Source organism: Capricornis sumatraensis, chromosome 21, assembly GCF_032405125.1.
Source record: "Capricornis sumatraensis isolate serow.1 chromosome 21, serow.2, whole genome shotgun sequence".
NCBI classification, from domain to species: domain Eukaryota; kingdom Metazoa; phylum Chordata; class Mammalia; order Artiodactyla; family Bovidae; genus Capricornis; species Capricornis sumatraensis.
Genome location: NC_091089.1, coordinates 35,950,648 through 35,973,185, shown reverse-complemented (window position 1 = coordinate 35,973,185; position 22,538 = coordinate 35,950,648). Strand labels below are relative to the sequence as shown.

Genomic DNA, 22,538 nt, shown 5'->3' with positions numbered 1-22,538 from the left:
GTCCTGTCTTCTAGGTCAGGGCATCTAGGACAGGGGCTATCCAGGGGTCATAGAGGTCATCTAGGGGTGGGGGCAGGAAGGATGCACAAATACAGAGCAGGGGGTTGTATGTAGTAGGAAGAATATGGTCAGGCAAACCTTCCTACTTAGCAGGTCTATATCCCAACTCTAAAGCTAGTTTGCAGTGAAAGCTCACTTTTTTCACTTATAAAATAGGGATAATAATGCTCAGAAGGCTACTGAGATGATTAGCTAAGAGAATGAATAAGCAGCACTCGGGGCAATGCATGGCACGTTAAAAAACAATGTTCAATAAATGTTCTGCTTCCGGGTTTTCCATACACAACTCCAAGGACAGACGCCTCTAGGAAAGATTGAGAGATCTGCCTATATAAAATGGCCAAAAATATCATGAAGAAAATGAAAAGATGATTAACAAACCAGGAAAAATATAGGCAACACATAAAACCAGTTGGAGTTTAATATGCTTGATGTAGGATGCATGTTTATAAATCGATGACAGAAAAACCAACTCCCCAAAAGAAAAAGAAAAATAGTCAAATGACAAAAATAGGTAATTTTCTCTCTCCTGCTTCTGTTTGTGTCTCTCTCTCATACCCACAAACACACAAGAAATACCAATGGCCAATAAACATATGAAAAATTATTCAACATCCATTATACTACAAGAATTTTAAAATAAAACAATGATATACTGGACTTTCCTGGTGATACAGTGGACAGGAATCTGCTTGCCAATGCAGGGGACATGGGTTTGATCCCTGGTTCTTAGGGAGCAACTAAGTCCATGTGCCCCCACAACTACTGAGACTACGTGCAGCAATTAGTGAGGCCCGCCTGTGCCCTGCAACAGGAGAAGCACTGCAATGAGAAGCCCATGCCCCGCAACTGGAGTAGCCTCTGCTCTTCGCAACCAGAGAAAGCCCAACCACAGCCACAAAGACCCAGCAGAGCCACAAATAAATAAACAAATAATTTAAAACCCTAAGCCAATCTTTTGAAAACCAATGATATACCAAGTTTTGCCCAAGAAACTGCTGCTGCTGCTGCTAAGTCACTTCAGTCATGTCCGACTCTGTGTGACCTCATAGACGGCAGCCCACCAGGCTCCTCTGTCCCTGGGATGCTCCTCTGTCCCTGGGATGCTCCTCTGTCCCTGGAATTCTCCAGGCAAGAGTACTGGAGTGGGGTGCCATCGCCTTCTCCGCCCAAGAAACTAGTAGTTTTTAAAAAAAGATATGTAATGGGGAGGGAGGTGGGAGGGGGGTTCAGGATGGGGAACACATGTACACCTATGGCACATTCATGTCAATGTATGACAAAACCAATACAATATTGTAAAGTAATTAGCCTCCAATTAAAATAAATAAATTTAAATTAAAAAATGATATGTAACATAGGGGGTCATAAAATTAACGCCTTCATATACTGTTGTGGGATGTGTGTGTGTGTGTTAGTTGCTCAGTCGTGTCCAACTCTTTGCACTCCCATGGACTGTAACCTGCCAGGCTCCTCTGTCCATGGGATGGATTCTCCAGGGAGTAATACTGGAATGGGTTGTCATTTCCTTCTCCAGGGGATCTTCCCAACCCAGGGATTGAAACCGGGTCTCCTACATTGCAGGCGGATTTTTTACCATCTAAGCCATCAGGGAATCTAATTTGGTATTTTTTTGGAGGCTATGTACTTTATTATTTACTATTACTGTTGATGAAGTACTTAAAGATATCTATGATGATGTTTCCACTGACAAGTGGAATAAAACTGCATTGACCTGACTGTTGATCATCAAATATTCTTCAGCCTGTAGCCCTCACGCTCCAGATACCTGCATGGTTCACACTCACATGTACTCAGATCTCTACTCAAAAGTCATCTTATCCCTGAATCCTTCTTACCCATGCCATACAAAATAACAACCATCACCCCATCACTGGCCCACACTCAGGCGCACACACACATACACACTATCCACTTATCCAGCTCCATTTTTCTCTCCACCTATCACGTCATCCATTTACATTTCATTTGTTTCTTGTCTGTCTACCTCCATTAGAACATAGCAAGGGTGTTTGTTCTGTTCCTTGTTTATCCCATACATCTAAAACAATATCTGGCTTATACAACAGATGCTCAAATATTTGCTGAATGAATCGCCATGAATTATTTTTGTCACTTAAAAAAAAAAAAGGTTTCCCTGCTCTTGCTAGTTAGGTACAAAGCAACAAGATACATCAGGAAACTGAAGTCACGATCCTAATTCAAATTCCTTCCTCTGTTTTTCTCAAGCCCTTCAGAGACTTTCCTCTGAACAAAATTGTTGGTGCTTACAGCTACTCAGTTTCCAAGGACAGGGATGAAAGCAAAAAATTCCTATATCCTGTCATCTGCCTCTCTAAAATGGCCCCAATGGAGGAGCTGTAACAATTTCAAATTCAATAAACATTTACAACAATCATGTTGTAACCTACAACTGTAACAACAAAAAACTGCATTAAAAAACAAACATGTTTTTCTTCAATAGACAAGAACTTAGAAACTTGAAATAGAGGCAGTTATTTTGTTTCCTATGATAATTTAATCTCTTTTTCTTATTAAAAAATGGTGCCTTCCATGTTAGAAAATTTTGAAAACACAGATTATCAAGAAAATGTTATAATTATAATACTACTATCCAAAGACAACCACTGTTAATATTTTGTTTCATCTCTTTCCAAACAGTAGCCATATGCACATAAACAAACACTTCAACAAAAATTGGATCCAACTATACAGGTTGTTTTATAACTTGCTTAACACCTTCCCACGTCAAAAAGGTCATCCCCAACTCATTAATAATTATATTCTATGCTGGCGGGCTACAGTCCATAGGGTTGCAAAGAGTCAGACACAGCTGAGGGACTGAGCACACACGCATATCCCATGCTACAGCTGAATATATAAGTTCAGCCTAGGTTTTTACTCTTCTAACACAGTATTGATTATCCTTGACTATATTCTCCTCTCGTATTCATGATGTTCACAATATTAAGAATACATTTCCTGAAGTAGGATTGCTGTTCAAAGATACACCTATTAAAGTTTGCAACTGGTTATATAATTGCCTTCCAAGGACCTATACTGATTTATTCTCTGCTATGAACTGCATGTTAATGTCCTCCCAAAATTCATATGTTGAAATTCTAATCCTTAGTGTGATGGAGGGAAGCAGGGCCCTTGGGAGGTAATCAGATCATCAGGGTGTGGCCCTCATGATGGAATTAGTGCCCTGTAAGAAGAGACACGAGAGCATGCCTCCTCTATTCTCTCTGCTTCATCAGTCTCTCTCTGTTTCTTACACACACCACCACCAGGTAAAGAAACAGCAAGAAAGAGTTCATGCATGCATGTGCACTCAGTTGCTAAGTTGTGTCTGACTCTTTGTGACCCCATGGACTGGAGCCTGCCAGATTCCTCTGTCCATGGGATTCTCCAGGCAAGAATACTGGAGTGGGTTGCCATTCCTCCTCCAGGGGATCATCCCAACCCAGGGATTGAACCCACATCTCCTGCACTGGCGGCAGATTCTTTACCACTGAGCCACCAGGGCAACCCAACAAGAAAGCAAACATCCATAAACCCAGAAGATGCCTTCCCCAGAACCCAGCCACACTGGCACCTTGATCCCGGACATTCCAGCTTCCAGAGCTGTGAGAGATAAATGTCTAATGTCTGTTGTTTAAGCCCACGGTCTTTTGTGCCAGCAGCCTGAGCTGATGGAGATGCTCCTTGGCAGTGTCAACACTGCGTGATTCCAAGACACTCAACAGCCTACTAGGAACAAAGGAGTACCTCCTCTCCACCTTTAATTCATAAGGTGGCACCATCTGGGCCTCCTATGCTGGTTTACCCTTGCATTGTTCTATCAAAGGAGGCAAGACAGGATTAAATCCTGAGAAGGTCCTGGCAGAATCTTAAGTCTCTGTGGTTTGAGGGTCTCTGGGGAGCTGTTAAACCAGGAAGTGCACGCGTGTGTGTGTGTGTGTGTAGGAGGGATCTCATAGCAACTCCTTTTGAGAGAGATTGCAGACTGTACTCTGTTGAAGGACTATTTGCTACGGGGTCTGCTTTAAAAAGAGTGGTGACACCCAGTTTTTCCTACATGATTTATTAGCACAAATGCTGCATCTTGTTTGCATCGTGTACTTTTTGTTTTCTGCTTCTGCACACTCTACTGTCCCTAAGAACCCTGATGAATAAAGCATTTTGCAAGAAGCTAACAATAGTCTGTTGGCATGAATCTTAAAACTGTTGTTACTGAGATGAAGGCTAATTAAATTAAATCACTTGTTTTTCAAATAGAGCATGCATTATTGAAGGAACATCTGCTCTCTGAAAACACTCAGTTTATCTGTTCATGGGAGCCTGGCAGGATCCTTGAGCTGAATTCTTGAAAACTCTTGTGTTATACTGACACCTAGTGACCCAAAAGCTGTTTCCAACCTTGAAAATAACCCTTGACCAAGATATTAGGGAGCTTCCTTGATGGCTCAGGGGTAAAGAATCTGCCTGCCAATGCAGGAGACCCAGGTTTGATCCCTGGATCAGGAAGATCCCCTGGAGTAGGAAATGGCAACGCACTCATCAGTTCAATCCCTCGTGGGGAACATCTCCTGGAGTAGGAGATGGCAACCTGCTCCAGTATTCTTGCCTGGAGAATTCCATGGACAGAGAAGCCTGATGGGCTATAGTCCATGGGGTTGCAAAGAGTTGGACATGACTGAGCACTATGGACAGAGGTCCCCAAATAAGAAGTGAGGCAAGACAGAAGAGGTACATATCTCATCTCTAATAGATGGGAGAAAGAAAACAAGCACCTTGCTCATGCACAGGGTCCAGGGGACTGGAAATCCAAGTTAATGTGCGAGACATAACAGTCTAAGGATGTTTACATTTCATACCACGGATTTAAGAGACCAGAAAGGGCCATGTGGACTGGGAGTGACAGTGCCACATGGTGAGTCGATCATAAATGAGTTCAGCAGATTCCTTTGCACTGAGTGGTGTGGGCATGGCCTGCAGTGTCAAAGGTCAGAAAATCCCATCCAGAGAAAGACCAGTACTGCATGGTATCACTTATATGGGTCACCTTTTTTTAGAAAGTCAAACTTAATAGCAACTGAGTAGAAGAGTAGTTGTCAGTGGCTAGGGAGTGGGGGGAACAGCTCCGTTTGATAAAAGGACACATACTTTCAGCTACAAGGTGAATAATGTGTATTGATTATTGGTGAACAATGAACAATGTATTCTGTGAGGATCTAACATATCATACAGTGATTACAATTGCTCACATTGTACCCTATAATGAAATTTGCTAATAAACTTAACTGTTCTCATAAAGCAAATAAATAAGTGAGGTGACGGATGCCTTTATTAACAGCAAGGTGGGAATCTTTCACAATGTGTGTGTGTGTGTGTGTGTGTGTGTGTGTGTGTATAATTACATCACCACACTGTTTACTTTGTGCATGTGCATGCTAAGTTGCTCAGTCATGTCCAACTCTTTGCAACCCCATGGACTGCAGCCCACCAGGTTCCTCTGTCCATGGGATTCTCCAGGCAAGAATACTGAACCAGGTTGCCATCTCCTACTCCAGGGGATATTGCCCACCTAGGGATTGAACCCATGTCTCCTGTGTCTCTTGTATTGGCAGGTGAATTCTTAACCTACTGAGCCACCTGAGAAGCCCCACTGTATACTCTGAATAACTTTAAATTGTATTTGTGAAGGATACTTCAAAAAAAAAGCTGATACTTCAGGAAGACTTCCCTGGTGGTCCAGTGATTAAGAATCCATCTGCCAGTGCAGAAGACACGGGTTCAATCCCTGGTCCGGGAAGATTTCACATGCTGTGGGGCAACTAAGCCCACGTGCCTCAACTTCTGAAACCTGAGGGCCCTAGAGCCTGGGCTCTGCAGCAAGAGAAGCCACCACAATGAGAAGAAGCCCTGTGCCACAGCTAGAGAAAGCCCACGTGCAGTGATGAAGACCAAAAGCAGCCCCCAAAAGCTGATACTTAAAAATATCTTGTCCTTTTACTATCGCTGGCCTCCTGGACTCCCCCCATCACCAGACCAACACCAATCAGATTTTATTCCCTATTTTATTCTGTTGGTGGTTCTTACCATATTTCCTGAGGAAGTTTTGAAAACTGGCTTTATTATTCCCCCAAAGAAATTCCAACATATGCATATATGTAAAGTATTCCTCTGGAGCAAAAACAACAGGGAAGAATATCAAAAACACACGAATTTGAGTGCTAACTTTCCTCTGTGAGCAAAGATCACTTTTTAGAAAACTACGAGTCATTCAAAATGAAATGTCAATACATTACAACACTATTTGGGAAATTTGGACCACCAGTAGCTTTGACAAAGATGGGCTAGCTCACTGAAAAACCAATAAATAATCAATAATTTAAAAGAAGCACAATCTCAACCCTAGCTGGCTGTCTCATTGTTCATTTCTTTATGGACAGGGCTGAGTTAATTTGCAGGTTTTATCAAAGATATTTGTTAAGGTTCTCCAGCAAAGACTCTCAGTGCAAAATTAAGGCGTGGGGGCTTCTTCATCTATTAGAAATCTCTGGTCACAAAGATATTATGACACACGATGTTGTTTTCCTAACGCAGAATTTCTCTTAACTGAAAAGCTTGAGAGTCAAACTTTTTTCTCACATATATTGTGGACAAAAAGTGACAAGTAAGCTAAAGGTTACTCTCAAAATATTTTTATTTAAATATACAGCCTGGTAACACAGGAGCCAGGAGATGACATCTAAAGTCTCCAGTGAGAGACTTCCCTGATGGTCCAGTGGTTAAGAAAGCGCACGTCCATCGCAGAGGGCATGGGTTCAACCCCTGGTCAGGGAACTCAGATTCTGGATGCCCCAAGGTACAGCCAAAATAAATAAATAAATTTTAAATAAAATACAGTCTCCAGTGAATTTACAACTTAGTCTGTCCTCAGCAGTGGTTCTAGAATCTAACAGAAGGACACAGTCTCGCTGTGCTACGATGTTGTCAGCTGAAACAGGTCACAATGTTCATTCAGGATCACATTTTGTAAATACAGAAAGCTTGCACTCAGGCCTTCCAACATCTGCTAGAAAAATCACTGCAATGTTCTGCAAACGTCTGACAACAGCAGAGGCCACTGTAGAATGACAAGCTTGTGACTGAAAACCAGTGCTATCTTTCCCAAGATAGAGCCTCCCAGGGTATCATCCAGCACCCGATGATAACAACTGGGTGCTGGGCAAACATCCTGGGAGAAGAACGATTCCATCGGGTCAGTTGGTGGAGTCACTACATGACATGGCCAGAGGCTGACCCACACAGCAGTCATGGCTCTCTGCAATGGAAGAAGCGTGGTGCTAGTTTCTGTGACTTGTTTGAGAGCGAATCTAGGATTCTCCTGTACTCCCAGCTACAAGGACAGTTTAAATGAACTCTCAATGGCATAGGCTATTAAAGACCAATTTGGAGAGGGTGGGATGAATTCAGAGAGTAGCACTGAAATATATACACATGGTGCATGCATGCTAAATCACTTTAGTTGTGTCCTACTCTTTGCGACCCTATAGACTAGACTATAGACCGCCAGGCTCCTCCGTCCATGGGATTCTCCAGGCAAGAATACTGGAGTGGGTTGCCATGTCCTACTCCTGGGGATCTTCCTGACCCAGGGATCAAACCCATGTCTTTTGTGTCTTCTGCACTGGCAGGCAGGTTCTTTACCACGAGTGCCACCTGGGAAGCCCATACACATGGTAAATATATATACTTACCATGCGTAAAATAGATAGCTAGTAGGAAGTTGCTATATAACACAAGGCTCAAGAGAGAGGATAATATGCATACTTAAGGCTGATTGACACTGTTGTATAACAGAAACCAACACAACATTGTAAAGCAATTATCCTCCAATTTAAAAAAAAGGAGGACCAATTTGGGGCCTGCCCTCCATGGGTGAGGGGCTTCCCTTGTGGTTCAGCTGGTAAAGAATCCGCCCACAACATGGGAGACCTGGGTTTGATCCCTGGGTTGGGAAGATCCCTGGAGAAGAGAAAGGCTACCCACTCCAGTATTCTGGCCTGGAGAATTCCATGGACTGTATAGTCCACGGGGTCACAAAGAGTTGGACACGACTAAGTGACTTTCACTCTCACTCCATGGGTGATGGGGATGTCTATGATGTCACTGGGAACTCCAAACTGTCTTCCTGGGGTTATTTCCTTTCTGAGTAGAGCCCAACCTATACTATCTCTGCACAAGTCCACAGTCACACAGCGAACAAGTCCAGTCACACAGCAAAGCTGGACTTTGGTTCTCTACTGACATCATCAGAAAGCCAAGCCTGGTAGGAAACAGCAGCCACAGCAAACACAAACCCAGTTCTGCCCAGCCCATGAAGGAGCCCTGGTCCTGGGTCCCTGCTGCTTGCTACCTGGTAACACCCCTCTGCCCAGGGCCCAGGGTGACTGGAAATTCTGAGCTGTGACACCCGTTATCAACCACAAGACCCACTACAAACTAAGACACTAGAATCTTTCCCAAGAAGCTTAACTGGGCTGATATCTTGTGTGTGGCTGTGAAACCACCAAAGAAGTCCAGGGGATAAAACTGAAAAAAGTCTCTGGGAGCTTTAGCAAGGGGACTAAAAAGAAATATGATGACGGCTCTTCTGAGATGGGTAACATCTAGCATCATGTATGTTCAAGGGACAGCAGTGTCTCGTGGGTCTCAAACTTCTCTGTTGAGAACCACTTCTTTCAAGGAAAGAATCTTGAGTATCTTTGACTTCACTAAGCTCTACTAGTCATTTTCCCCTTCTCTCCTCCAAAAAAAAGCAATAAAAATATGAAGAAATCCATCGATGGATAAATGGATACACCAAATGCAGGATACAACGTGGTATAAAAACAAAATGTGGTCTATATACACAACGAAAAGCCTTAACAAGGAAGGAAATGTTGACACAATCTTCAACATAGATGAAGTGTGTAGGTATTATGCCAAGTGAAGTAAACCAGTCCCAAAAGGACAAGTACCCAGAGTAGGTAAATTCATAGAGACAGAAAATATAACAGAGCTTTACCAGGGCCTGGGGTGGGTAGAGAGAGAGGGGAGCTATCATCTATTTATTTTTTATTTTGCCAGTCTTCGAGGTATGTGGGATCTTGGTTTCCTCACCAGGGACTGAAGCCATGCCCCCAATAGTGGAACCATGGAGTCTTAATTACCAGATCACGAAGGAAGTCCTGTAGCTCTATTTTTTAAGAATTTTTTTTTTAATGCCAGAGCTATGCCATGTAATAGGTAGAGAGTTTCTGTTTGGAATGATAAAAAGTTCTGGAAATGGATGGTGGTAATGGTTGCACAATATTATGAATGTACTTTATGCCACTGAACTGTATACTTTAAAACTATTTTAAAACAGTAAATGTTATGTATCTTTTACATGCCAAAAAATATTTAAGTATGAACAATGGCATTGCTTTTAAACAAATATGAGTAAGGTAATGTTTCCAGTCCTGTGCTCAGTCACATCTGACTCTGAAACCCCATGGACTATAGCCGGCCAGGTTCCTCTGTCCATGGGATTCTCCAGGCAAGAGTACTGGAGTGGGTTGCCATTTCCTTCTCTAGGGGATCTTCCCAATCCAGGGATTGAAACTGTGTCTCTTGAGTCTCCTGCACTGGCAAGCTGATTCTTTACCACTAGTACCACCTGGGAATCCCTAGGTAATGTTTAAATGACCATTATGAACAAGTAAATAATTCTCATCAGAAACTACAAGTTAATCATAGGAATGCTGTAACAATGGAAGACCCATGTTGATCAGCCCTGGTAGACCCTAGTCCAAAATCTGACAGCCAATTCTCTTGCTTCTGTGGAGGTATACATTCAACTATTCAGAGTCCAAATGCTTTATTATTTAACTAAATCATAGAACTATCACACGCTTTGTGAATTCAGGGCCCACATTTGTTTAAATGGAGACCCAGTTCTCACTGAACTATCCACCATAGTAACGAAGTATAAGACATGTGCTCAATATCACCTATGAAATTCCAGAAGTCTCTGTATTTTATCAAGTAGAGAACACTCTATCATGGAAATGCAAGAGTACGACTTAATGAACTATTCCTTCAGATTAGTTAAGCATCTCATGTGGGATATTCTTTCAGAATATGAACTATGATGTAATAGGGTCAGGGAAATTAATCCACACCCAAGTTCCCAGGGCCTCACCTTTGTCAAACCTCTTCAGATCAGTATTTTGCTCTCCAGTTATATGTTTTCAGGAGAAGCCAAAACTATAAATATTTTTACTGGTCTCATTCCCAAAGCTTCTCCAGTATGCTAAGCCAAGGGGTGACTTAGCAAGGAAGCAGTTTATCTTCATGGAGAAGGTGGGCAGATAACTTGGACCACAAGGCAAATAACTTAGCCTGATCATTCAACTGGGATATTTACCTAATTTATGTAAATCTTAACTTCATTTTCATTTTCTACATCATTTCAGGTGAGGCATGATGTTCTCAAAGAATCATGAGGCTTTACCTATGTGAGGATTTATCTATGATTCACATAGCCAATTCAGATGATCATTTTGGCTGAAAAATGTCATGGTCTTTGACATTTCTTTTAAATCTATTTGAAAAGCGGTCTTAATAGAATCATAACAACAATGTGTGACTGAATTGGACCCTGGATCAGAATTTTTGTGGAGAGGGTTATAAAGAATATTATTAAGGAAACTGGCAAAATAAATATTGGTCTACAGATGAGATAATAGTATTGTATCAGTGTTAATCTCCTCATTTTGATAACTACAGAAGTCATGTAAGAGAAAGTCCTTGCTCTTAAGAAATACACACTCAGCAATTTAGAATTAAAGAAAATCTGCTATTTACTTTCAAATAATTCAGAAAAAAATTACTGTATACATATATATGTATATATCAAGAGAAAATGATAATAGAAGCAAAGTAAAATAGTAATTGGGAAATCTGAATAAAGAGCATGGGACCTCTTTATACCACTTTTAACTGTTTTGTAAGCAGGAAATAACTTCAAAATAAAAAATTTATCCCCCAAATTTAAAGTTGATTTAATAACTTACTCATAGTGATCCTATAATCTAAAACAAAGTCAAATTAACATGGCATTATAATTTTTATATCTCAATTTATTTTAACATTACATTAGTGGCACTAACCAGGAAAACTCTACTTGAGTTCTACTTGATTATAAAGCCACTGAATCTCAAGATTAGAAGGGAATTAAGAGATCATACAACTCAAATAAACATGAGTATTTCCCAATGTAACACCATGCAATACAAATAACATACAAGGAAGCAGGGAATGAATCATGAATGAAGCACAGAAGAGGCAATTCTACCTTGAACAGCTGTTGATCTCCACCCAGCCCAGTTTCCATGACACATGAAGCAAAAGTCCACCAACCAGTGTCTGCCACCTGAAAAGGAAAAGGGCCAAGGTGAATTTAAGAGTGCCACGGTCTCATGGTTCACCCTCACAGACGTGTTGACTGACAAATACACATATGTGAGCCTTCTTACAACTCTTTTCTACCACTTTCTCCTAACCATCACCCCAGCTCTAGACCTGTCCTTCTCGACCTCTGCTATTCCCCTGAGTCCAGCTGTACCATTCCCTGCTGACACTGACCATCTCCTCTTCTTATTCTAGACTTTTCCTGAACAATCTCACCCACAGCCAGCACGTCTCCATGACCTTGCACTGGTGAGTCCCAAACCCCCCTTTCTCACAGGATACAACCATCCTGACACCTACCCCCAAGCTCCTGATGATAAAACATAACCTGGAATTTCCCCTTCCCCATCCTGGCCATCCTCCTACTCTTCCTAATCAGCCAAACCAGAAACCTAGATGTCATCCTAGCCCTCCTCTGCCATCACCTCCCTCATCGACGTACAAAATCCTGTTGACTTTATCCCCATAACAGCTCTGAGACCTGAAGCCTACCCTTCCATCCCTCTGCCTAATTCAACCTCCCATCATTCCACATCTAGACCACAGCATCAGTTCCTTAACAGGTCCCCTTTCACTCCAGGATTGCCCTGTACTGCCCATTTTCCATGCTGCAGCCAAAGGGTTTGTTCTAAAATACAAACCTAATTGTGCTCCTCACTTGTTTTAAGAACAGTTGATTCCTCCTGATGCCATAGGCAGCAGCTCTCAGCCCCCTTGCTACACCAACACACCTGGGGACATGAAGTTCTCAGGAGACACATTTCCTCAAGTGCAAAGTTCAGGTGGGGGGGGGGGGGGTGGAGCACAGGTAACAAAATAAACACCCCTCCCATCCCAGCCGAAAGCACAGCAAAATGCCAAATGAATGATGGGTATTATAGGGTCTTCCCTGGTGGCTCAGACAGTAAGGGAGCTGCCTGCAATGCTGGAGGCCCAGGTTCAACCCCTAGGTCAGGAAGATCCCCTGGCGAAGGGAATAGCATTCCACTCCAGTATTCTTGCCTGGAGAATTCCATGGGACAGAGGAGGCTGGCTGGCTACAGTCCATGGGATTGCAGAGTCAGACATGACCGAGTGCCAAATGTGTGACAGGTACTATAGGCCCAACTTTATCCCATTCTGCAGTAACTGCTTTTACTCTATTTTTACTGAGTCATTCATAAATTTCAAAACCTTATTTTTAGTTATGACTTGAGACACCTCACCTCCAGAGGTGATTACAACACATCCACGCATTGGGACATGACAGTGGAGAACCCCTGGCCTAAAGGACAAAGTCACTTGCATGGGACACACAAGCCTCCCAGGACCTGCAGTCGCCCCTCCCCAGGGTCAGCTCCTGTTCATCTGCCAGTGGCAACCACATTCCAGCTACGCTGAGCTGGCCACAGCCTCAGCAATATGCCAGGTTATTTCACACTTCTTAGAGTCTGCACATGTGGTCCTCTTGACCCATAACGTCTTCCCATCTCCTCTGTGTTGGAGGACACCTGCCCATCCTATAAGATCCAGGTTTTATGTCTCCCCTTGTGGAGCCTTCAATGACTCCACCAGGCAGTGTGGAAATACATGGGGTTGTGTCCTCCAACAGCTTGGTCTAGAGCAGTGGATCTCGATCGTGTGGATCTTGCCCCCAGGGGACACTTGGCAGCATCTGGAGACATTTTTGGTTGTCACAGCTGGGGGTGGGGGAAGCATTGCTACCGGCATCTGATAAGTAGAAGCCAGGATGCTGCCAAACACCTTGTAACATGTTGGACAGCCTCTCAGAAGAGTTTACCAGATCAAAACATCAGTAGTGCTGAGGCTGAGAAACCCTAGCATAGTGGGAAGTAAGCGCATGAACTGGTAAATACAATAAGGTGTGATAAAGTCCTAAGGGGAACAGTACCAAGTAGCACAAAACACCCTAGCAGGGAGCAATTGATCTAGTCTAGGGAGCTGAGTAAGTTTTCCTGGAGAAAGTATTGGGTGGCCAAAAACTTCATTCGGGTTTCCCATGCAACAGTACGAAAACCCAAATGGGCTTTTTGGCCAACCCAATAAATCTGAGCAGATGCCTGTTCAAAGCAGGAGGCCCAGAATGCACAATGGCTCACAGGTGAGAGAGAGTGGCTCCAGCAAAGCTTCTTGTTGTTGAACTGCTCAGTCGTGTCTAACTGTTATGCCACCCCATGGACTGTAGCCAGCCAGGCTCCTCTGTCCATGGGATTTCCCAGGCAAGAATACCAGGCTGGGTTGCCCTTTCCCTCTCCAGGGGCTCTTCTTGACCCAGGGACCAAACCTTCGTACCCGCATCACCTACTTGGCAGGCGGATTCTTTACCACTGAGCCATGGGGGAAGCCCACAGAGGAGGAGGGTAAAAAGTAATTCAGGTGACAACAGCATCCTTTCCCACCTAAATTCCCTAAGTCCCTCGACCTGGACAGAAGTGAAAGGACACTCAGAGTCAGAAAAGGAAAAAACAATATCCCAGCTTTATTGACCAAAACATACACAATCATGGATGATATCTTTTAAAGTTTTGCTATGAACTACTAGGGAGAAACTTGACAGTGATTGTAAAGTTCACCCGAAACAACATATTGGTGATAATATGATAAGGAATAAAAAATTCAAAAACATGAAACAGTAAGTGATGATAAATCTTCTCCCTTTCCCTGCCTGCTATCTGCACCTTGTCCATTTTTCCCTATGGTAACCACTCTTACTAGGGTCTTCACCTTTTTTAAGATTTTTTTTTTGATGTGGACTATTTTTAAAGTCTTTATTGAATTTGTTACAATATTTTATGTAACAAATAAAATATTTGTTACATAAAGTGGAGTCACCAGGGAAGACCTTAAAATACCCATCATTCATTTGGCCTTTTGCTGGCTTTCTGTGCTGGGAGGGGAGGGGTGTTTATTTTGTTTATGTTTTGGCCAGGAAGCATGAGGGGTCTTAGCTCCATGACCAGGGATCAAACCTGCACTCCCTGCATTGGAAGACACAGTCTTAACCACTGGACCACCGGAAGTCCTCCAATTTTTTTTTTTTTTTTTTTTGCCACACCATGCAGCTTTAAGATCTTAGTTTTCAGACCAGGGACTGAACACGGGGCCACAGCAGTGAAAGCACTGTATCCTAACCACTGGACCATCAGGGAATTCCCAATCTTTTTTTTTAAATGAGGAAAACATACACGCATTTCTAGAAGGTGGTAGTATACTACACTATTTTGGACTTTCTCTTGTTCCCCATTAAATGGGGAACAAAATCTTGAAGATCTCTCCTTTTCAATACACAAGAGTTTCCTTACTTCTTTTAAACGTTTGAATGGTATTCCATGAGGAATACAATATAATTATTTAATTGATTCTATATAGATTAAAATTAGGCTGATTAAAAATGTTTGTCACCAACGGCTGCAATGTTTCACATGTATATCTCTGCACGTATTTTGTTTAAATAAATGCAAGTAAATCTGTCGGGTAGATTCCCAGAAGTGGAATTGCTGGATTGAAGGATTCAAACCATTGGCATATTGCTATATTTTACCAAAATGCCAATCACTGACATTGTGCCAATTATCAACAGTTTTCCACCTATAATCAATGTATGACAGCATGACAGTACCTGCTTTTTTTTTTTATTGTTTTGCTGTGGACCATTTTTAAAGTCTTTATTAAATCTGTTACAGTATTGATCCTGTTTTTTCAGGTTTTAGCTTTCTGGTCAAGAGGCATGTGGAATCTTATCTCCCCAACCAGGGATCAAACCCACACCTCCTGCACAGGAAGGTGAAATCTTACCCACTGGACCACCCGGGAAGTCCCTAGAGCACCTACCTGCTTTCTACATCTTCATCAACACTATATTATCAAACTTAAAAATTTTATTTTTCAAATATTGTTAGTAAAAATATATCTCAATACAGTATAAAATTATATTGTCTCATGAATGAAGAGTATCTTTTTATATGTTCAAGAGCCCTTCGTAGGCAGGACTTTTGTTTTTGAGGTAGAGATCTAGTTTTGCTGCACTGGGATTGTATAATTGCGACTCTTTGGGAAATAATTGATGCTTTATTCATGATGAATACTGTATGGGCATTTTAAAAGGGGGCATAATCTCTATTTTCAAGATACTCAGTCTGATATTTATTAATTGTACTATTTATGAAATTTTTGTTCTAGTTTTTTGTTTATCCAATTGATCCGTCATGGGAAAAAATAGCAGTAAGTTTGTCTCCTACTAGTAGTATGTTTCTATTTATCCCTGATATTCTTGCCATTTTTATTTGACAAAAGATGGTCCTCTGTTGTTTGGTTGACAGATATTCATCCCTATTTCATTTGCACTTTGAACTCCATGCTCTAGCATTACAATGCGTCTTTTCATTTTGAACTGCATTGCTTAGCATTGTAACACATATTTCTTTGTTTACTTAATGATTTTTGTCCTGAATTCAACCTTGACTGATATTAAGATGTCTATCCCTGCTTTTCTGTATCCATTTGTGATACTTGAAAAAAAAACGGAAGAGGAGAATGAAGGATGGTGTGCTCTACCACATATTTAAATGCTATAATAACGAAAACAATTTAGCACTAGCCCCTTTTCATAAAAGCTGACAAATAAGCGCTCAAAAATAGACCCTAGGAAAATGACCTCACATATGATATTAACAACCTAAAAGCAAAATGAAGGATTATATAACAAAATATAATAAATGGGGCTAGCATAAATAAAAAGCATGAGGAGGACAATGATTTCTTCACACTGAACCATACACTAAAATAAACAGATAATAATTAAGAATTGAAAAAAGTTTTAGTGACATATAGGTGAATATCTATATGATATAGTGATGAGAAGAATAAGCATATAAGCAATGGTGCATGCTAAGTCACTTCAGTCATGTCCAACCGAAATGTGACCCCATGGACTGTAGCCCACCAGGCTCCTCTGTCCATGGGATTTCCCAGGCAAGAATACTGGAGTGGGTTGCTATGCTCTCCTCCAGGGGAATCTTCCTGACCCAGGGATCAAACCTGCATCTCTATGCCTCCTGCATTGGCAGGCAGGTTCTTTACCACTAGTGCCACCTAGGAAGCCCCTAAAAGCAATGGTAGCTATCACAAAAGAAACAATCAATATAAAAATAAAATATTTTTTTAAAAAGCTGGGGGGCAGGTGGTTAAGGTAAAAGAGGGAAATGTGAGTGCCAGAGCACTCCATGCTGTTGCTACAGTATCTACTCTATTGACCTGACTCTACAGCATTTTCTGTCTTCTTCCTAATAATAGCATCCCTCAGTTTACAAAACTACATTCTGGATTAATCTGTGTTTCTCTCTGCTGCTTCATTCCTATGTTCAAACAATGAATTGTCTATAATGTTACTTAAAAAGTCCAAATAATCAAAATAATTATAAACAAAATGAAATGGCAAAGAATAAATTAAAAATGGGCAGGAGGAGAAGGGGACAACCGAGGATGAGATGGCTGGATGGCATCACTGACTCGATGGACGTGAGTCTGAGTGAACTCCAGGAGTTGGTGATGGACAGGGAGGCCTGGCGTGCTGCGATTCATGGGGTCGCAAAGAGTCAGACATGACTGAGCGACTGAACTGAACTGAACTGAAAATAAAAGGATAAGAAACCAATGCAATACTATAAAGCAATTATCCTTCAATTTAAAATAAATAAATCATAAAAATAAAAAGATAAAAGGCAAAAAAAAATTCACTGAAAAAAGAGATACAAGTGGATAACATAAGAAAACCATCCAACTTCATGAATAATCTAATAGTAAGACAAAGCAATGTGCTATTATTTTTTGCTCATGAAATTAGCAGAGAGAGGAAAAAAATGAGCCATACTTTGAGCACAACTCAAAATATCATAGAAACTTTCACACACAGGCTGGGTTACAATGTAAATTGATAAAACAATTCTGAAAAAGAAATTTTTAATATTCAAGCAGTCGACTAAAGAAGTTCATGTTCTTTAATCTAAATTTAGTCCAAAGAAATAGAAATTTGGCAGATTTGAATGCAAAAAAATGTCTGATAATATTGCTGTGTTTATACCCCTCAAAGGGGGCACAATTTAAATGCCATTAACAGACGGACTAAATAAATTACAGTATGTCTATCTAATGGAAAATCTATGCAGTCATTAAAAAAATTTTAATGATGCCAGTTGGACATTTCCTACAAATGTATATAAAAGATACTCACCCTTGGAATAATGTAGGGTAGGTAAATTTCAAGACAGACAGGACATACTGAAAAACAAATATCAAATTAATGGACATTTTCAAATTATAGAGAATTGGTAGACCATATAATCAAGGAAAGCCTTACTAAAGAAACATAAATACACTCAAGTTTCAAAAAGGCCTTTTTTATCCCTCCCCCAAAGAAATCACACAGTGGGGAAAAACAATGACTTTCCAATTTATACTAAAGAGAGGGGCTAAGGGAAGTCAGACAGAGACACAAATATCATATGCTATCACTCATATATGGAATATTTTTTAATGACAAATGAACTTTTAAAACAGAAACAGACTTACAGATATTGAAAAGAGAAACCTGTGGAAGAGGGATAAATCAGGGCTTGGGATTAACATACACATATATAGGAAATAGACAACCATCAAGGACCTACTGTAGAGCACAGGGAACTCTACTTAGTATTCTATTCTTTTCTCTATATGAAAAAAGAAGCTGGAAAACAATGAGCATATGTATAACTCAATGACTTCACTGTACAACTGAACCTAATACAACACTGTGAAACAACTATACTCCAGTAAAATTTTTAACAAGGGGGTGGGGGAGCTGCTTTCCCGAGGGTCACCAGAAGCCTGACCACCTCTCAGCTCGGGATGGAACAAAGTGGGCCCTATACTGTGGACAGCTGATCCCTCTCAGCATTCCCAGACTTTGGAAGTGCCATGCTATAACTGTGGCAACTCCAGAGTAAACTGGACAAAACCCTGGACACAGTCGGTTTTCTCGGAGTATCCACTTTATCTATTGCCCAGTTTACCTAAAAATTCATTGCTTTCTTTGTTTGTCATCCTATTCATTCTTTCCTTTATTTTCTTTCCACTTTTGTTTGGTTGGCATTCTTGGGGTTTTTTTCCTAACTAATTCTGCTCAGGTATCTAACACGTTAGGTGTGTTTTTTTAAGTTTTTCTTTTTTTTAAAGCCAATTCAACTAAGATCAACTTGTATTTCTATTATGTCTTTCAACCAAATTTACAGCACATTATGAACAGGAGAACTGTATTTTGTCTTTATGGGTATCTTTTTCTACTTTTTCTATGATGGAACACTTTAAGAATTTTTTAAAAGCCTAAAGACCATTAAATGGCTTTAAGCAAGGACTCCACTGATTCGTCACATGATCTGAAAAGTGCAATAGACTGGTGTCATGCAAGTTTACATTTCTATTTTTCCCCCCCATGGATTAATCAACCTGTAATTCCCCTTGTATAAATTCCTAAATATCACAGGTGTAGTTACCTGCCTGTGCTCTGGTGTATGTATCCTAGAGACGGACCTTCATTCTTCTTTGAAGCCTATTTACTCACGTTGAGTCAATATGTTCCTCTCCACTTTCCTCTGATATTTTATTTGTAACATTGAGACAAGGGAAGGATTATGTTAGCATCTGGACCATGTCTTCCATCATCCTGAACAACCTTCATGAAGACAATAAATGCTCATTCATTGCTATTTGCTAGTAGTTCTTTTCCAGAGAAAGAGGGTTTTTGGTTTGCTTTTTTTTTGTCCCCCATGGGGGAGTGGAAAGAGAGTAGCAGAGACTCTACAGTGGGGAAAGGTGGTCCTGAGCCCCCTATCATCACTTTGGCTTGGCGTCTACCCCAGAGTCCAGGACAAGGGGTGATATCCCACACTAGATCACAGGGATCTAACATTTCTCTACATGGTACCAAACCCAAGGCTCCCTCCTAACAAAACAAAAACATAGTACCACTGATTTTCTGACTTTTCATCAATAGGGTTTTATGACATTAAACAAAATTAAATTTACGTTTTATTTTTTAATAATTTCATGAAAAACTCTTCAATATATTCGAAATGCCTGGGATGGAGCCACAAGAAAAACAGGTTTGAGAATCAATGGTGTGAGGCAGAGATGGAGATGGACTGATATCTTCTATTTAAAGGCTTCTGGAACCTTGGTGGTTCTGGGGCAGGGGTATGTTTAGAAGAGAGAGCAAAATGTGCGTGATTTCTTCTCCTACTCTTCCTCCTACTAGAGGGAACAGGGGCCAACAGCTTTCCCCTTCCCGAAAAAGTAGTCCACATATCCAAAGATGAGGTTCCTGGGAATTCACCAGTCAAAAATCCAGTTTCCCAGTAGATGTAAAGGACGTATTACAGGCACGAGAAACGAGGACAGTACCGTCCAACAAATCTTACTTCTAAAAGAGCATCGTGCAGAATTGTTTTCTTCTCCATCACCATCAGGAACAAATCAGATAAAAATCGGGAGGCAGTATTTGGTCCACACACGATCTGGGGACTCAGATCCCCCACGGGCAATCATCACCACCCCGCACCCGCCCCTCCTCACCTTGTTCGTGAGGTAAGCAGCCAGGTAGCAGGTACAAAACGTGAGACCGACCAGACACTTCCTCATGCACATCTGTTAATTTGCGTCCCTTCCCAGGGACACCCCCAGAAGCCCCACTGCCGCCACTAGAGCCGGGCCACAGCCCTTGCTGCCCGCCACGTGGCTGCGAGCTCCGCCAATGGGCGCAGCGACCGCCCCCGGTGCCTGCCTCTTAAAGGGGCAGCGCCTACTCAAGAACTCCCAGCCTCGCGGTGGGCGGGGCCGGCTCTCCAGGATGTGGAGGGAGGAATAAGGTTCACTAGGGCTGTGACCACCTGTAGAGCAAGCGCGGGTAGTCCTTGTAAAAAGGAAGAAAATGGTATAAGAGGGGAGAAAAGCAGCTGACAGAACAATTCACAACAGTCTATTAGCACTGAAAGAAAAATGTTCAAAGCTAGCCCACTGAATCGTGAGCAAACTAAATGAAAAGAAATCCACTTAGATATATTTACATATTAAAATTCACATTTTTATTGTATTTAAAATATCAACATATAATTTGCTATATAACCATTTTAACCATTTTTAAGTGTATCGTAGTGTTAATTACATGCACATTGTTGTGCAACAGATTCTAGAACTTTTGCATCCTGCTAAACTGAAACTCTACACCCAGGAAACAATTTTCCCCAACCCCTCCCTGCTTCCCCCCCCTCCACACCCATCCCCTCCCAGTCCCCTGGGAATGGGAACTACCATTCTATTTTCTTTCTACTGCTGGGATACCTTATCTGAATGCAATCAATAACATATATTTTATTAAAAATTATTCTCTTTATCTTTTTTCTTTCTCTTTTATAGTCAGAACATTCAGTTCAGTTCATTTGTGTCCAACTCTTTATATCAATTTAAAAAATAATTGTGCAGTAAAGGGAACAAAACAAAATATTTGTTGTTAGAAAATGGCAACCAGCAATTCCCTAGCAGTCCAGTGGTTTGGACTCCAGGCTTTCAATGCCAATGGCCCAGGTTCAGTCCCTGCTGGGGGAACTAAGATCCCACAAGTCACACGGTGCAGTCAAAAAAAGAAAGAAGAAAATGGCAATGGGTTGCATAGGGTTCAAAAATCACTGTGTCCCAATTAAACCTAACCAACCTATAACACCCCACTCTAGAAAACTTAGGAAAATTCTGTCATCCCTAAACATATAATAGACTTTATACCTAGTTTTATGCTGTTCATTCCAGCTAAACTAGCTTTATAGCTTCTCTCCAAATTGGTTGTCTAATTTGGTAGCACCTCCTCCATGCAGCCTTTCCAGATTTCTCCAACCAGCAAAGAATCCTGAAACATTCACTGTCTATAGCTTCATGTGGCAATTAATCATGCAATCTTTTGAGACAGAAGTGTTGTATTGTCATTCAACATATCTCTCCAACTATATCTCATAGTTTTCTTCTTCTCCCACAGGACTTTAGCAATGTTGTAAGTAGTTATTGAATATTTGTTGATTGCTTGAATTTACTTTCAAAATTGACAACTAATTTCAATAATAAAGAGTAAAGAATTTTAATTCTGTTCCCTTTAGAGACTGAAGAATCTGCTGACTCCATGTGCTTACTGCTAAGTCACTTCAGTCGTGTCCGACTCTGTGTGACCCCATAGACGGCAGCCCACCAGGCTCCTCCGTCCGTGGGATTTTCCAGGCAAGAGTACTGGAGTAGGGTGCCATGTGCTTAGGGAGTACAAATTCTAGACTAGCTCATCTCAGCTGAGCACCAGTGAGTTTATCAGCAGAGATGATAGGAGTAAAAACTGAAACGAAACCTTTTAAACATTGTACTTATTCCACTTCACAGCAAAATGCCCATTATCCCATTCAAGAACTCACTATTTAATAATATAGGACTAAACAAACAAAAAAAAAACAAGTAACATGCAACAACATGCTGTTGTTGGTAAACCACATTTGTCCTATTAATATTTGTAAATGTAAGTTGTAAATATTGTAAATTTCCATCCTCCCTTTTAAGGAGCACATAGTTGATGGCATCAAGTATATACCCTAACTTGAGACACAACCATTATGATTGTTAACTCACAAACTCAGTTCTAACCTGGAATTCCAACTCAGGATAAAGAAACTTCCCTTGTCCCCACAGCCTGCCCTCTCTCTTCCCTGTCTGAAGTAAAGCCTGAGTGTCCTCTGAGACTATTCATTTCTGTCTGGTGTGCAAGGCAGGGAAGCCAGCTGGCACACCTTGCTTAGTCCAGCGCATCTACCAAAACATGACTCCTGCTATAAGGCTGTCCTCTGACATCTCTGCCTGTCCCTAAGATTCCGCAGCAGACCATCTACCGACCT

General features: G+C 41.3%; 1 protein-coding gene across 1 annotated transcript in view; it reads right to left on the bottom strand.

Annotated features, from left to right (window-relative positions):
• TMEM241 (transmembrane protein 241) overlaps positions 1 to 20,288 on the bottom strand; it is a 113,650-nt gene extending 93,362 nt beyond the window's left edge. The window contains exons 1-3 of the mRNA XM_068993918.1: positions 20,194 to 20,288; positions 17,819 to 17,865; positions 11,474 to 11,551 (exon numbers count right to left, since the gene is read on the bottom strand). Coding sequence (XP_068850019.1) covers positions 11,474 to 11,551; positions 17,819 to 17,865; positions 20,194 to 20,265 — 197 coding nt within the window. The 5' untranslated portion in view covers positions 20,266 to 20,288. The remainder of the gene's footprint in view (positions 1 to 11,473; positions 11,552 to 17,818; positions 17,866 to 20,193) is intronic.
• Between the last annotated feature and the right edge of the window lie 2,250 nt (positions 20,289 to 22,538).